Source organism: Tetrao urogallus (genome assembly GCF_951394365.1).
Source record: "Tetrao urogallus genome assembly, chromosome: 5".
NCBI classification, from domain to species: Eukaryota; Metazoa; Chordata; class Aves; order Galliformes; family Phasianidae; genus Tetrao; species Tetrao urogallus.
Window position 1 is genome coordinate 56,704,496 of NC_136818.1, and position 15,304 is coordinate 56,719,799.

General features: G+C 44.8%; 1 protein-coding gene across 8 annotated transcripts in view; it reads left to right on the plus strand.

Annotated features, from left to right (window-relative positions):
• TCF7L2 (transcription factor 7 like 2) overlaps positions 1–15,304 on the plus strand; it is a gene marked incomplete at its 3' end in the record, with an annotated part of 169,592 nt that overhangs the window by 132,894 nt on the left and 21,394 nt on the right. For 7 of the 8 annotated variants that reach the window (XM_079535277.1, XM_079535278.1, XM_079535279.1 and 4 more), the window contains 2 exons: positions 10,984–11,116; positions 13,251–13,353. In XM_079535277.1, the coding sequence (XP_079391403.1) occupies positions 10,984–11,116; positions 13,251–13,353 (236 nt within the window). The remainder of the gene's footprint in view (positions 1–10,983; positions 11,117–13,250; positions 13,354–15,304) is intronic. The other variant, XM_079535282.1, reaches the window with a different exon arrangement.

The window sequence follows — 15,304 nt, forward strand, 5'->3', positions numbered from 1 at the left end:
TCGATTTGTGCCCCCTGTGCTCCCCCCTCTAGGTGAAACTAGCAGAGTTTGCCCCTCCGTTTTGTTTTTATCTTTTCTTTCTTTTTTTTCTTTTTCTTTTTTTTCCTCAATGAGCGCAGAGGCTCTCGATGTATTTTTTTAAACTTTTCCGAAAACGTCGAGCGATGCGTTATCCCTCTCATCCCGTAAATACCGAACTTTGTCGTAGCATCGGCTGCTGCGGGGATGTGGGATGCGAGCCGCGGCCCCGCATGGGCTCTGCCTCCCCTCCGGGACGGCGGCTGCACGGTAAGGAGCGCGGGGCCGGGGCTAAGCCCCGCGGGGCTTTTCCCCGACGGCTGTGGGGCGACGCGGGGCACAACTCCCCTCCCGCAGCGGCTGTGGGGCGGAGTGGGGCAGAGGGACCCGCGCAGCCCTCCTTCAGGCCGCACGTCTCGTCCCGTCCTGTCCCGTCCCATTTCGTCGCGTCGTGTCCCGTCCGGTCACTGCCAAAGCTGCAGCGGGACCCGCACGTGTGACAAAAGGCGGCCGCCCGAGTTGTGGTGGCCGCTGTGAATAGAGGGAGGGAAGGCAATTAGTTGCCGTGTTGTCGGGGCTTTTTACTTGTCAAACTGGAGCCTCGTTGCTTTTGTTGTCGCCGTGTAAAGGGAAATCGCGGGTTTTGTTTTGGTATTAAGGGCCTTAAGGATTGCTGGCTGACATCGCACTCGTCGGGGCCGGATCAGTGCTGGGAGAGGGAAGCGGGGCCGGGCTCCTTCCCCATGTAGTGTCTTAGTGTTATTTTTTCCCCGTGTCCCGGTGCCACCTTTGCATTCTGCTTCAGTTTTGCCGCTTTCTTCATCCGACCGCCACTTAACACGCGTCCCCAGTAGAAGTCTGCAGCCATCCAAGCTCTTCCCGCGTAAAACAGCCCCAGTTTTGTGCCTGCATTTATCTATGGGTGCTCAGGGACAGGATACTGTGCTTGCAGGGGGGCAGGCAGGTGCAGGTGGAGGGCTCAATTCCGGGCCCCCTGCCCATCTCACCTGGCAGGAGAGAGTGGGGCCCTGCTTCTCAAACCTTCTTGCGTTGTAGGATGACTTCTTGACAACTTTGTGCCAAGGGATAAGGGATGCAGGTAGGATGCTGTGGTTCTGTTGTGTGTGTCAGCGCGGTGCCCGGCTGCAGCCCCGCTTGGCTCGGCTGTGCTCAGGGCATCCCCGTGTGCTGTCCCCTAGGGAAATACAATCGCCAGGCAAGCAATCCCAAAGTTCCTCTGACAGTGGGGTCAGCAGTTAGCAGAAATATTAAATACTCCTGAAGAGGAAAAGATATGGGGAGGGGAGGAGGGGGGGGAGACCAGAGCTGATGATAAAGGTCTGCCAAATGTCACCCCTGGGTTACAATGCTGCGAAAATACTCTTCCCTCTTACAGCTCTTCCCCTAAGAAATTTGTTTAGAGGGGTTTGACAGCATCACAGTACAGCGGCTGCAGCACTGAGCTGGTCACGCTCCCTCCCGGCCGCATCCTTGCCGCGCTCTGCAGCACCTGTGCAGCCTGGGCTGTGGTGGCATTGTCACTGATTTCCAAGGTAACTGCCTTTTTTGCTCTTCTGAGCAGACATACCTGCATGGTGGGGGGGGAAGGCTTTTCCCCGCTCCCTAGAAGGATGGTAAAGTGATATACTGGGGAAGAGAAGAGCTTCCATAACTTCGCTAACTGCGGCAGGCGATTTAGAAATAAGACACTTCTCACGGCCAACATGACAGTGGATTTGGAGCGTTCAGAAAACACCAGGCCAAAATACTGGAGACATCTTGATCTTTTAAGACAGCTTTTTCAGTACTTTAAGTGAAAGAAGGGGGGGGGGGAGTGAGCAGGGAAAGAAAAAGAGAGAGAGAGAAAAGCTGCAAGGAAAATAATACAAAGCCGGCACAATTGGCATCCAGACAGTAAAGAAACAAAGTTTTTGAGGTTAAGAGAAGGAAAGACAAAGCTGTTATGTACCCGAGGGATGCAATTTTAGTGGGAATGGAAGATTTGAGTGGGAAAGGAGGAGCGCTTGCCTCTGGGCTCTCTCTCTTCCAGCAGTTGGGCTGCTGGCATCTCAATTTGAATTGCTGGGTGAGTAGCACTTGCTGCGTGCGCGCTTTCTGTCTTGACCGTTGAACTTCTTATGTGACTCCACTCCCTCTCTCCCCCTCTCTCCCTCTCTCTCTTTCGTCGCGTGTGGAATAAAAAAAAAAAAAAAAAAAAAAAAGAAAAGAAAAAAAAGAAAAAAAGTGGGGGAGAAACAGGCGAGCATCCCTGGCTGCGACCTTTGTTAGCCGTGCTGTTGTTATTTATTTATTTTATGGTAATCACCGTTTTTAGGAGGGGGAAGCATGACTTTTCGATGGCACTTTAATTTTCCAGTGGTCGCGGGAAGCGAGTGGGGTTTTGTCTCGGCACAATGGTGCAGCGGGGCAGAGTTGTTGCACTCCTCCTCTTTTCTCCTTCCTCCACCCGATTTCTTTTCTTTTTTTTTTTTTTTTTTGGCTTTGGGTTTTTGGACGGGGGGAAGAAATCCTCTCACGCTCGCAGGGTGGGATCAGGGTGTGTGCGGAGGGGGGGCTCAGAGCCCCGTGTGCGTCAGGTTTCAGGTTCTGATTTATAGATGGGGAACAATGGTTAACAGCGAGGGTGAAGGGAGCGCGTGTATCATCTGTGTGTTCCGCACGCAGTGATACAGCCACGCAGGGAACATGACATCACTCTCTTTCTTTCCTCTTTCTCCTTTGGGGCGGAGGGGGCCACTTCAAAGCTTTCCACAGTTCAGTGCGATATTTCCTTAACTCTGAAACCATGAAGGTAAAATTGTTGTTTCAGGAGGAAAAGTTGGTTTGCGGCAGGGCACATGTGGTACAACGAAGGGTCTTTGGAACGGATGTGGTCTCACTCCTGGCGTACACAGAACGAGATTATTTTTTTGTTTGTTTCTTTTGTTTATTTATTATTTGTTTATTTTATTTTTGTTTCTTTGGGGGAAATTAATGAAAATTGTATACAGTAATTTTTAATTGAGTGGTTTGATGCTGCGCTTGGTTGATACCCCATTCTACTTTCTGAATTCTTCATGAAGCTCAGCTGTAAAGATGAAAATTTCAGGGGCGCTGCATAAAGATGATTCCACTCAGCGACAAACAATATGAGAAATACTGCTGAATTTTGATAAATCCCAGTTAATGTGTGTCCTGACGTGGTGCTTCTGGGTTTGTTACCAGAAGTCTGCCAGACTTTTTTTTCTTTTTTTTTTTTCGTCCTTATTACAGGAAGTAACCCAACCCGACAGCGAGTGCTGTCCTCTGCCCATACTAATACACAGAGTGCAAAGATGGGCTGAATGATCTCCGAGAGCATCTCGCTCCAACTGGAGGTTCTGTGGGAGCCTTCAGCTTTCTGCTGTTGGCTTTTCCAGCCCTGCCAGGCTTGCTTTTTGGGTCCCTTGATCCGGGAGCACTTTGGTGCTACCTTTCCTGAGTATTTAATATTTCTGCAAACTGCTGAGCTGATTTATTTGCCTTTTCTTGTATAAAGCATAAAGGTGATAAAATCCTGTAGAGATTTATAGCCATTAAAATCTGAACTGACAGTTATTGAGATGTTTCTTTCTCCCTGCATGCTGCTGAGGATGCAGCCTTACATGAGTGGGGACGAGACCCCGTAAGCAGCTCTCTACCTTTACAGGAATTCTTTTTGCTGAGAGGTAGGGCGGAAGGCCTTGGGGTGCAGGGTGCACTGGCCCCTTATCTTCCAAAATACAGGCAAGGTGTGTCAATTCTGAGGCACGTTCAGCCTCACATTTTCAGAGAACTTCTGCATTTATTCAAGAAATAATTGGTCTGGACTGTTAATTGAGCCGCTCGGTAGTTTTGTGGTGGATGATTGATGTTTTGAGCACATTTAAAAATGAAAACATTTTTAGAGCTTTGTTATTTCGTAAAGTATTCAATATACATTTGCTACATATGTTGTGTCGAGGTATTGAGCACCTTCTGCTATAATTTGTGAGCACTGCATTTTTAAAGGCTGCACTGAAAACTTGGCGTCCTATCTCGAGGCATGTATGTGCATGTTAGTTTTTTAATAACGCTGCTGCTGCTGAAATAGCCCAGTGCTGGTGGGGGTAGGCATGCATGGCAATTTCTCTTCATTTCTTGCAGTTTTTTTAATAACCTCACATTCAAGTTCTTGCTGGAGACAGAAATCAGAGATACCCTAATGAAATCAGTGGGCTTTCTTCCGCGGTGCACGGCTGTATGGTGCTGAAAGCTGTGATTTACATGCAAGAAGCAAAGCTGTTCATAACGTGGCATTTTACAGACTGCTAGGTAGCAAGTAAAATTGCATTAATAGGTATCCATACAAAGCGCATTAAAAATGAGGTCTCTGATGGCAATTATGCAATCAGTCTTTTGCTTAAATTCCTTTTTCCTTCTTCCCACCTTTTCTGAATCTCGGTGCGTGCACTGTTGCTCAGCATCTCTCCCCCAGTGCTGTTCAGGACCATCACCTGAGCACCTGTTCAGCTTTCATCAGTCGCTTTGCTCCGTGTTTCTGTTGACACATTTTAGTGGTACTGCTTCGGGAAAGAATGTTTTTTTGGCTTTAATCAGATATATGCCACCACTCTGCTCCTTACCTTGTTATACATGAAGGAAGGCTTACTTGCTAGAAAAGAGATAATATCTGCCTAGTAATTAACTATACTTTAGTTAATTACAAAGAAATCACGGGATGATTGTCCGATGGTGAAAAGGAGCGCTGTATCTCCTTGCATGGCAGAAAAACTCACCCTTAGCCCCTCGGTGCCTGGAACACAAAGTCCCAGCGCTGCCCACCCTCATGGAGTGGTTCACCTGTTGATCCCATCAGCCGTAATTCTGAGCTGCTGGGACGCTGCCCAGCCGTGTGCAGCCTCCATGCATGGGGTACAGCTGGGGAAGTGCGAGCACGCGCTCAGAGCCAGCATTCTCTATGTCAATAAAGCAGTGAGGGAATGACCAGGTAAAATCGGATGTAAATATAATTAAAAGTGATACTGGGGGATGTCGGAATGTATAGCTGTGTCTAAATAGGTGTTTATCTGGGGCTGAGCTGCTGTCCGCATAACACTGTGTGGTCCAAGGATGCAGCATTACACTTGTATCGAGACCCTGTTTATTTTTCTTGAAAATAAAAATTAAAAAAAAAAAAGGAAAAAAAAATCCTCCAAAATACAGTAGCAGTAAGATTACAGCTGACACCTGCTTTGCAAGAAAAGTGTGAGAGCACTTAATAACAATGTTTTACTGCTAATGTTTTTAATTCTCCTGCTTAGAAACTACAAGGCGGTAATTAGCTGAATCCCGTTCTTTTCTTTTTACGCTAGAGGATTTGGCATATGCTAATTGTCACCAGATCATTTCACGTAATTGCCTTTTGGCGAAATTAAGTGGAAATTTCCTGAACATCTCCAAGGTTTCCCCCTTTCCCCTCTGAGCACCCGCTCCGGGTTGGGAAGGACACGGGGAATGGCTGGCGCAGGGGCTCAGTGCCTCGCTGTGCAGGGGGCACGTAGGAGAGCTGAGGGAAAATGCAAACGCTGCGTTCCTGAACGGAACTGCTGGATGCACGTGTGGGATCGCCAGGAGAGCAGCTCTGGGGGAAGCTGACAGCTCTTTTGGAGCAGGTAGGCTGGTGCTGTGCTTGGGAAGGGGAGGGGCAGCACAAAGATATCGAATGCTGCTCCCCACTTTTTTTTTTTTTCTGAAGGGGAGGGCTGGGAGGTGGTTTTTTGTCAGCCTCTGTCTGGGGGGGGGGGTATTGTCCCAGCACATGGCTGTCAGTGCTCCTGTCATCATTTGTGTGAAAGAAGAAAATGAGCCTTTCTTAGGAGGGCGAGTTGGGATTATCAATGGGGGCCTTGTCTCCCGTTACAATAGGCAGTTAGCTTAGGGCAGGACCTTAGGCAGAAATCAGCTACATTAAACTGTGAAAGGGCTCAGGCCACTGTATCAGCCATAATGGGGCAAGGGGAAGTAGTTTTCAGGAGAAAATGCTTAGTCAGGTGTGAAAACATCCTTACAAAATAAACAGAGCAGGGTAAAATAAAATCTTTATTTTTTCAGGGAATGCTTTCTTACTGGCATCGGAGTTTTGTGTTTGTGACTCAGTGCCCATCCCTTCCCATCTAGTGGTGGGTCTGGTTGGTGTTAGCCTTTCTGTGACCCCAGATGGTTACACTGAGATCCGCTGAGTTGTAGCTCTCTGCTGGAGTTCCGGGAGCTTCGGCTGGTCTGGGTGCTCTCCCTTGGGTGCTGGTCACTCTGGCAAGAAATGGAAGAATATTTCATTTTCAACAATATCTTGGAGTTTACTCCTTCTTGCTGCTTACGTTTGTGAAACTTACAGATTTTGGGAGGAGGAAAGTTCATTCCGAGGCAGATCCAGCAAGAGACCAACTTAGAGGAAAAAAAGACAATCTCTTGTGAGCATCTTTGGAGCTGCAGTGCAAGAGCAGCTCAGGAACATCTGTTAACATTTCCCTGCCCATAGCATAACTGCAATAGCACCATCTGGAAAATACAGGGAGACAAGTTATAAACCTGTTTTTAATGTGAACTGGTACTGAATGGGACCCTTTGCCTAGCCCAGGGAACAGCTCCAGGAGGGCTGCTAATTCACTACCACCTCCGACCTTCTGCATCCATCCCGGAGGAGAGGGAAAGGCTGACAAACCCTCTTCTGTGCTGCTTTTGTTTTATTGTATTAGGCTCATAAAGGCACTCTCAGGACACATCTTTCTCCAGCGGAAAGGAAAAGCCAGGGGGGAACGGGAAAGAGGAGGACATAGCAAAAAAAAAAAGACAGGCGGAGCTCTAGCTCCATTTGTTTTTGGTGGATGGTGATTAATAGGTTTGAAGGTGAATGGCAAGCTCGGGGTCCTGTGTGATGGGGAAGGAGAGGGGGCCCGGGGCACTAGTGCTCATCCATCTCCCCTGTCCATGGTCCCATTTGCAGGGAATGCTCATGGGAGGCTGCCCACCCCCTGCCCAGCGTGTGGGGTACAGGGTCTTGGGGCACACTTCAGAGGTGCTCCTTGACCCTACTGTCCTCCAGGGCAGGAGCTTCCCCCTGCCCTGAGCTGTGAGGATGGAAGAGAGAGGCAGTGCTGTAGGGTCAGGCTACCTTGCTGCTGTGGTGGGGTGGTGCTTTGCTTGGAAATGGGATGCTTTTTGTAGATTTTAGTAACGCCACGTTACCCCCACAAGGACAGACCTTCTGGCAACCTTGGCATGTTCTTCTCTTGAGTTTATACCATGTTTATTATTAAAGCCAAACAAGCTATGAATTTGCAAACAAAAAAACCTGCAGTTACAAACTCTTCCTATTTAAAGATGGTTTTCTCTTTGTGTGCCCAACAATGCAATGTTTCATCTTGTTCAAGTCTTATGTTGCTTTTAGAGACTTAGGAACTATTGATTTATACAGCATGTATTAACTTCTTCAATAAATGGGGAGTATTCATCAGTGGGGTGTATTAAATTGGGCTGTATACACATAGAAGCATCTTTCATCCTGTTAATGAAATGTCCTTACCATGCAACAAAGACTAATACACAGCAATTTACACACACAATCCCCTGCAGTTTAAATCTGAAGTTCAGTTGTTTTGGTTTTTTTTTTTTTCCCTAAAGGCTCCTATCAAACTTAGGCTAAATGGATCTCAGAATCCCTCTCTAATATATATCAGTCCAAAATCTGTTGAATTTGTTACCTTTTTTTTTTTCATTCCACAGCTCAATTGTTGTTTAAAATCATCTGTGTTTAAGTGCTCCCAAAAGCATTTCAAATTCATATATAGAGATTTAGTAGTTGGGTCCCTATGGGGACAATTTCCTCTGGTTTGCTTCAGGCAGGGGTTATCAAGAAAAGCAAACTTCTGTTGTTTTTTTGCAATTCTTTACCATGCCCTCTAACCCAGTGCATGAGATCCCAGCTTTCAGTGCAGACAAGTGATTTACCAGCAGATGACTTGGTGCTTTGTAGACACTGGGATTTCTCTCCAGAAATCTCCACTTACTCCCGTCCTATTATCGCATGCACTGATGCTAATCTGCATGTGCCCGTGCAGCTCTGCTTTCCCTTTCTGACATAGCCATAAATGGAATTCTTCAAGTTGCCAGAGAAATTCCGGCATCTCACAACAGCTTTTAGCTTAAAACTGCCCTTCCTGAAGTACTCACAAACGTGTCTTGGAGAAGGGCCTTTTGCAGGGGGTTGGGTGGCTGAGATCACCTAATAGGTGTCTCCTATTGACTCTTCCCTGGTTTACCTTTCATTGCCAGTGGATGGGGTTAGGACCACACTTGTTTCTCTGGCCGAGCTCCCATTGACTTCAAAGGAAGATGCATATGCAGGATTAATCCTGCTCTTTCCCAGCTAGTCCTTTCTTTTTCTCTTTTCCAAGGAAGCTCAGTTAACTTCAGGAGTTCTGCTTTTAAAGAGTAGCTCATTATCATACTGTGCATGATTAGCTTAGCTTGCAAGTTGTGTGTGCTATTCTGAGCAGAGTGAATACCTTTTCCCAGTGTGTAATAAACTCTGCAAAACAGAGCGCAGTCCAAGCCGAGGGCAGCAATACAGCTGCTGACTGATTTTTGAGCATAGAGATGTTAATTTCCCATTTTTTCCCCAGTACATTCTCCCCACACCTCTGCCCCAACACCATCAGATTTGCTAAGTATCCTGCCCTTATACCTACTACCTTTACATGAATCATCCAACTTCAGGGCAGTCATCCGAGAAAAGTGACTTACCTGGGGAAAACTTTGCAGACAAGTCTAGGCTGTTGATTTTTTGTTACTGATTTTCCCCTTTCCATTCCATTTTTTTTTCTGTGAAAAGGGTTAAGTAAAGCACATAACAATGTAAAAGCCATGCCATTTTGGCAAGAAATTGCAGGGGTCTTGGTTTATCAGAGCAGTGGAAGGTGGTTTCCCACAGTACACGTGTAACCCTCTATGGTATGTATATATATATATATATAGGTGTGCAAGTCTATTGTTCTCCTCGAGCATTGTTTCTTGTTTCTTGGCTTATGTCTAACCCTCCTTAGGGGGCTCTTCTGTCCCTTCCTTGTGTTTTTAACTAACCAGTTCCAGTTTCTATGAGAACAAACTCTCAGTGGAAGACAGAGCACTGTGCTGTTTTAACGTCCTTCAGGACCTGGATGAGGTTTTTAGCAGCAATGTGTGGATGTAATTGGGAGAGCAGAGAGCTCCAGCAGCCAACACTCATGCTTTGGTCACCAAAGAACAATCTGTGGCCAACAGAAATCCCTCTCATTGGGAACATTGCTTTCTGCAAACTAGATTTCAGCTAGCCATTTGGCCACGTACAATGCTATGCTGTTAGTGTGAAAGCTTGCTAAATTCTTCAGTACTTACAGAGCGTTGAGGGTTGGTTCACTTGGAAGAGAACAGATTTTTGGTCAGAGGACATCTGGAAAGAAGGGGCTAAATCAACATGGCTTCTCTGATGATGAGGCTGGCTCTGTGTAGCTGTGAGCTGCCCACAGCTCTACAGCTGCCCTCAGACCCATGTGCCGTGACTCGTGTGGGCTTTTCTGTGCCACAGAGCTGAACCATTCTCTGCAAGGGCTGCAGAAAAGTAAATCCTGCCGTCGTTTCACAAATAACTGAATTGTTTCTGAAAGGCTTCTATGAGAAGCTGAGAGGGTCAGAGCTGAGGTGCATGGGCTCCAGCACTGGGGTGCTGTGCTGGCAGCAGTGGGCGTCGGATGGCAGCGGTGCTGTCGGGGCTGCCCTGCTCTCGCTGCTCTGTTTTAATGCGATTCCTTTTACTTGATGTTAATGCAAGTTGTTCCTTACTTAAAGTAATAAAAGGAAATGAAGACACATTCTAAAATGAAACCTGACTCTAATCCATTCATCATCTAATACCAGCCTCTTTATCTTTGCTGGTACCTAATCTGGTTAAATGTCCCTGTTGTAGGATTTTAGTGAAAATCCTCTATGGGGAATAGGGTTTTTTGCAATTGGATTACTCGCAGTAAATGGTCCAGCAGTTTGCTTGTTTCAGCTTAATTTTTTCTTTGTGATCTTGTAAGGGTAAGTTACAGTTCAGCCTGTCTTTTCCTTTCATTCATTGACTCGTTCTTTTTTTTTATTATTGTTATAAAGAAAAAGATATATATTCCCCCTCCCTCCCCACCCCCCCTTGAGCTAGGAATGTGAAAAGAAAAAGAAAAACCTCCTGATATCTATGTGATTTTTCCCTCCACAAGAGTTTGAATTTCAATGGCTTTATCTATGTTTTTGCCATTATTTATACGGATAAATATTTTAGTAGCCTATTTCATCAGTATCCAGTTTCCATTTATTAGCACTCTGATGAATTGATAATTAATCAGCTCCTCTAAAATATATATATATAAAATATGCAGGTGATTGCTTGTCAGATTAATGCTTGCTGATGAAGGGAATACTCTTGCACTACAAAGGCTTTTTATCTGGAGTATTTGCAATGAGCAGTAAAATGCAGAACTGAAAGTGAGGACAGGAAGGGGAAAGGAAAAGACCTACAGGTCACTGAGCATTTGGGTCTCTTGCTAATTAAATGGGGAACTCTGTCAGCCCCTCACTGAGGAGTCTGCCTGCATCTTCGAGGTGAAGCCCAAGATTATAAAATAGAAAGGACAAATTTTAAAGAATTGCTGTTGTTCCGTACAGGAGCACGACAGGTCAAAAAGATGAAAGAAACTCAAGAGCAGGGAAAGTGTGTGAGCAGATTTTAAGCAAGAGGGTGGGAAAGCTGCAAGGTTGGCACCAAGAAGGGATCCGGAAGAGCATGGAGCTCACGGGAATTCTAGGTGCTCTGTTTGCTGCATGTTGTGCCTTGTGCTGCAGTGGGGAGAGTGCAGCCTTCCTCTAATGCCATTGACCTTTCTCTCTTGACAGTCTAACAAAGTGCCAGTTGTGCAGCACCCGCACCATGTACACCCTCTTACACCGCTTATCACGTACAGCAATGAGCACTTCACACCAGGAAACCCTCCTCCACACTTACCAGCCGACGTAGATCCAAAAACAGGTAGGTGGGAAATAGTTTTGGGTTTTGAGAGAGTGTGGGTGGATCTCTCCATTCTTCATATTATGGGGAAGGATTTCCCATGCTGGAGCACCAAAGGAGGCATGTAAAACGTCAAATGCATGTGAGAATCTGGACAAAATAGTTTCTTTTGAAGCTAATTAGGCTTCAGAAGGAAACCTACTGGGTGAATTTTCATAAAGCTTCTGCAAAGTGACACCAGACTTGCATGTGTGGGGTCGTTTGCAGGTGTGTTTCTGTGCAATCATGATACCCCATCCAGTAGTCAGACATGCTAACTGCTTGGTTTGCATGCACGACCCAGAGAGTTAAACATGTACGTTCTGTGATCTGCACTTACAAAATTGCAGCTGGAATTTTAAAGGTGGTGGGTCATGACCAGTTTCAAAATGAATCTCTGTTAATTCCCCAAATCCCATTGTTTCTGTGTCAGGAGTTCAGCCATTTTTCTCCTATTATGTTGAATTTTCATCCGCTCTAACTACTTAACTCAAGCTATCTTCTTGCAACTCTTTTCCCCAATGTAAGTGTACCCAACTCTCAGTTCAGCCTGAAGGGCAGTCTTCGTGAATATAGAGCAATGTGTAAAACCCTGACTAGATTTTTTGGTGTTACAGAATAGAATTTACATGTTATTCTAACTTTTAAAGAGTCCCTGTTTAACCCGAGGGCCCGGAGAAGTCAAACAGCGTCAATCTTCTTTCTTCAGGCTGCACTGAGCTCCTAGTGACAGTGGTTTTGTTTTTGTTAATCCAAGTGCCAGCTAGTTAATTGGAAAGAGCATCTGAAACTGAATCCAAGTTCAGAGTTTGTCAAAGGAATTGCCCTGTGTTGCCCTAACATATGCAGATAATTTATTTAAGCTCCAGCCCTTGAACGAGGCAGTGCATTAGCTGTTTTTCACTCCATACACTTCAGTGGGGGCCCCTTTTAATTGTCCTTAATACTAACTTCACGTGGCTTAAAAGGAATTCATCTCGCCATCACTGGGTGTTGCAAGAGAATAGCAACCTCTCATTTAAATTATGGTAGTACAGGGAATAGCTTTTAAATGGTTATCGTAAAACATATGATTAACGTCCATAGACTGTTTGCTTTTCTTCAGTGAACATTCTTTCAAGTGTGCAAATAGCTCACCGGATGGTTAAAGCCCAGTTAATCTGTTTGGTTTTTGTAATGGAGAAAAAGCAGTGTCTGCATGAAAATCTCGCAAGGAGATTTAATTTAGAGATTAAGAGCTTCCCGAGTGACTTAAAAAAATAGTTTTTAGCCATTATTGTGGTCCCCCCTCCTTTTAACATCCTCTGTTTTAATTTTACTTTAGCTATGTAATTGTGCTCTGACTTGTCACTTGAAAGTCTCAGTCCCGTAGCCTTTACTCCTCCCCTGAGTAATTCCTACTTGCTTCTAAGGCAAGGATCCTAAGGTTTGAGCTTCCACTCTGCTCCCTGAGTGGGAGTTGCACCAGTTTCAGAGAGAATTGATGGGCTTCCTGTTCTACCTGCCACACCTTCAGCCTCTGCCCCCTATTTTACCAAGCACTTCCAGGCTCTGTCATTGCTTTTATTTTTCTGCTCTTCTGTTTGGTTTTGCAGAAGTTTAGGAATGCAAAACCAAGTGTCATTCATGTGCTTCAAAAGCAAACACCATTTGGAATTATAACAACTTTCTAACTCTTTTTGGAGGTTGCTTTGGAATATTGCCCTGCTATTGAGTATGCAGTTGAAGTAAGGGTAGAGCCTGTGCTCTTTTGGAGAGTTTGAGAGTGAATAAACCACAAACTTGATTGTTCTGTTGATCACTGAAGACAGCACCTAGCACAGCATCTCAACAGAACAGTAGCTGAGGCTTCTGTGTTCTTCACTTTAATAACAAAATAATTATGCTCGAGGAGATGACAGAGAGAACTGCATCAGTTTTTCTGGTTGAAACTCATTTATCAAGATGCCAAGAGCCCATTTATAAGACTGTGAAACAGCTTGTAAAAACTCAAAGAAAAGTCACGAGTATTGGAGTGAGAAAGAAGAGATAGCGATGTAGAAACATATAATTTTACCTTATGTTTACTTTCTCCAGTGTCTCAACATTAACCTCACTTTATGTTCCTTTTCCGCAGGAATTCCAAGGCCTCCACATCCTCCAGACATATCTCCTTATTATCCCCTATCACCAGGCACTGTAGGACAAATCCCCCATCCGCTAGGATGGTTAGTACCACAGTAAGGAGTTCCATTTTTTTAATTTCCATTTTCTTTTTTGATGTATAAAATTCATGTTAAAAATTGTGTGTGTGTGCGCGCCTGTGTGTACGTACTGAGATAAGTCTGTTTGCCAACTGCCACTTTATTGAGTGATTATCAATTTACCCATCTCATAAAAATTAATTAAAACTCGCACCAAGTCATGTGGTCTTAAACAAACACAGGCAGCTGCGCACAGCTTTGCATGTTGTCTCAACCGGCTGATGGCTCGTGAAGCATGCATTTTTAAGCTGTTCTGCAGAAATGTTCTTTTCTTGTTAGTACCTTTACACTGCACCACATTTGTTTGTTTAATACACCCTCATGTTTGGTTTTCTGTGAGTTCACAGTGGATCTAATGGACTTCTTACATTTTTTTAATGGGGCCATCCTCATTATAAATGTGCAAGTTTAAATTTCTTTGGCTTTCCCTGTTAAAGCCCCATTCGTTTTTCTTGTGAAATAGTAGAGCTTTACATCAACTGGTGAACAGCATTCCTGGCTGAGACTGGGTTGGACAGTTGGAATCTATGGAATGGAGTTTTCTTGCAAACAAGAAAGAGGAATCAGCTTACTTTAAAACTGGCTAAGAAAAAAAGCCATATGAAGTAGTTATTGGGTTTTTTGCTTATTTTGGTGTGTTGGTTTTTTTGTTTGCTTGTTTGTTTGTTTTATTTTCCCAACTCTTTATATTCCACTTGCACAGCCCTGTTGAGCATAAGGCTCCCTCCAATAACTGAGCCTTTCTTTTTTTCTTTTTTTCTTTTTTTCTTTTTTAAATTTTGCCACCTCTGCAATGGGTTTGTGACACATTTAAGCACTTCCTAGGCCTTGTGTACAGTATATTCTGTTTTAATTCTCATAAAATACACTTGTGCTGCTGTATACAATGACTCTCTATATTATAGATCAAGATCATTACTTTATTTTTCCCACATAGCCAGCTTCACCAGTATCAGGGAGATCATATTTCTTTAGAAATTACTTGCTCAAAGCTAGAAATTGCTTGTTCCTGCTTTAGGTTGTTTGGGCTTCGGTGCTAAAATACCTATCTGTGAGTTTGCCTTCCCTAAGGCAACAGAATTCACACCCACAGGAGAGTTGGGATGAGTGGAGGCTGCACACGCACGTTGGCATCTAGGGTCACTGATACCTGGTGTGCTGGAGCTCAGGCCTCAGCAGTCCACTTGTGGCCTCTCTGCAAGTCTTCTTTTGTGGTAATGCCACTTGCGTGGGCTAGAGACCTTCTCTCACTGAAGGGGAAGCACATCCACCAGCTCTCTGCAGAAGGCTGAGTTTCTCCAGAAGAGCATAGCATGAGCAGAACAAAAGCCCAGAGTGTTGCTCTCTGAAATTATAAATTCCACCTTGCTTGTGGTGATTTACATTTGTGTAAGACACCTTGAACCCATGTCAGCTTCTTTTTTTTCCTTCTTTCCTACCTACAAGGCCTGGCTGAAGTAAAGGCAGCACAGGCTCAGAGCTGTGTTGCAACTACTTAGCTCAAGTTTCCAGATCAGAAGCCTCAGCATTAAATATACTCAATAAATGCTGAGTCGGTAATTTTAGAGATGACAGAAAGTAGGAAGAAATTGTTGACCTGTGCCTTATTGCACATCCTTATCTTGAAGAGTTTTACGTGTGCAGACATAGGTTTGTTCTCCTTGAACCTCGTGATGTGGTGCCAAACTCACATAAGTGTTGCCACATGTGGCCAATTTCATCAGGAAGGTGATAATGGTCATCTTTGTCATGAAAAGACTAGATCACCACTGGTTTATAGCAAGACAACACCCATGGTGTATTTGTCTACTCATAGCTCTTAGTCAAATGGCTTTTGTTGAGGGATATCATCTCATTCACTCTTGCTCTAGAAGAGTAGTATGAATTTTGAAGAAGTAACGCAAGGTTTTTCTTTCCCCTCTCATTG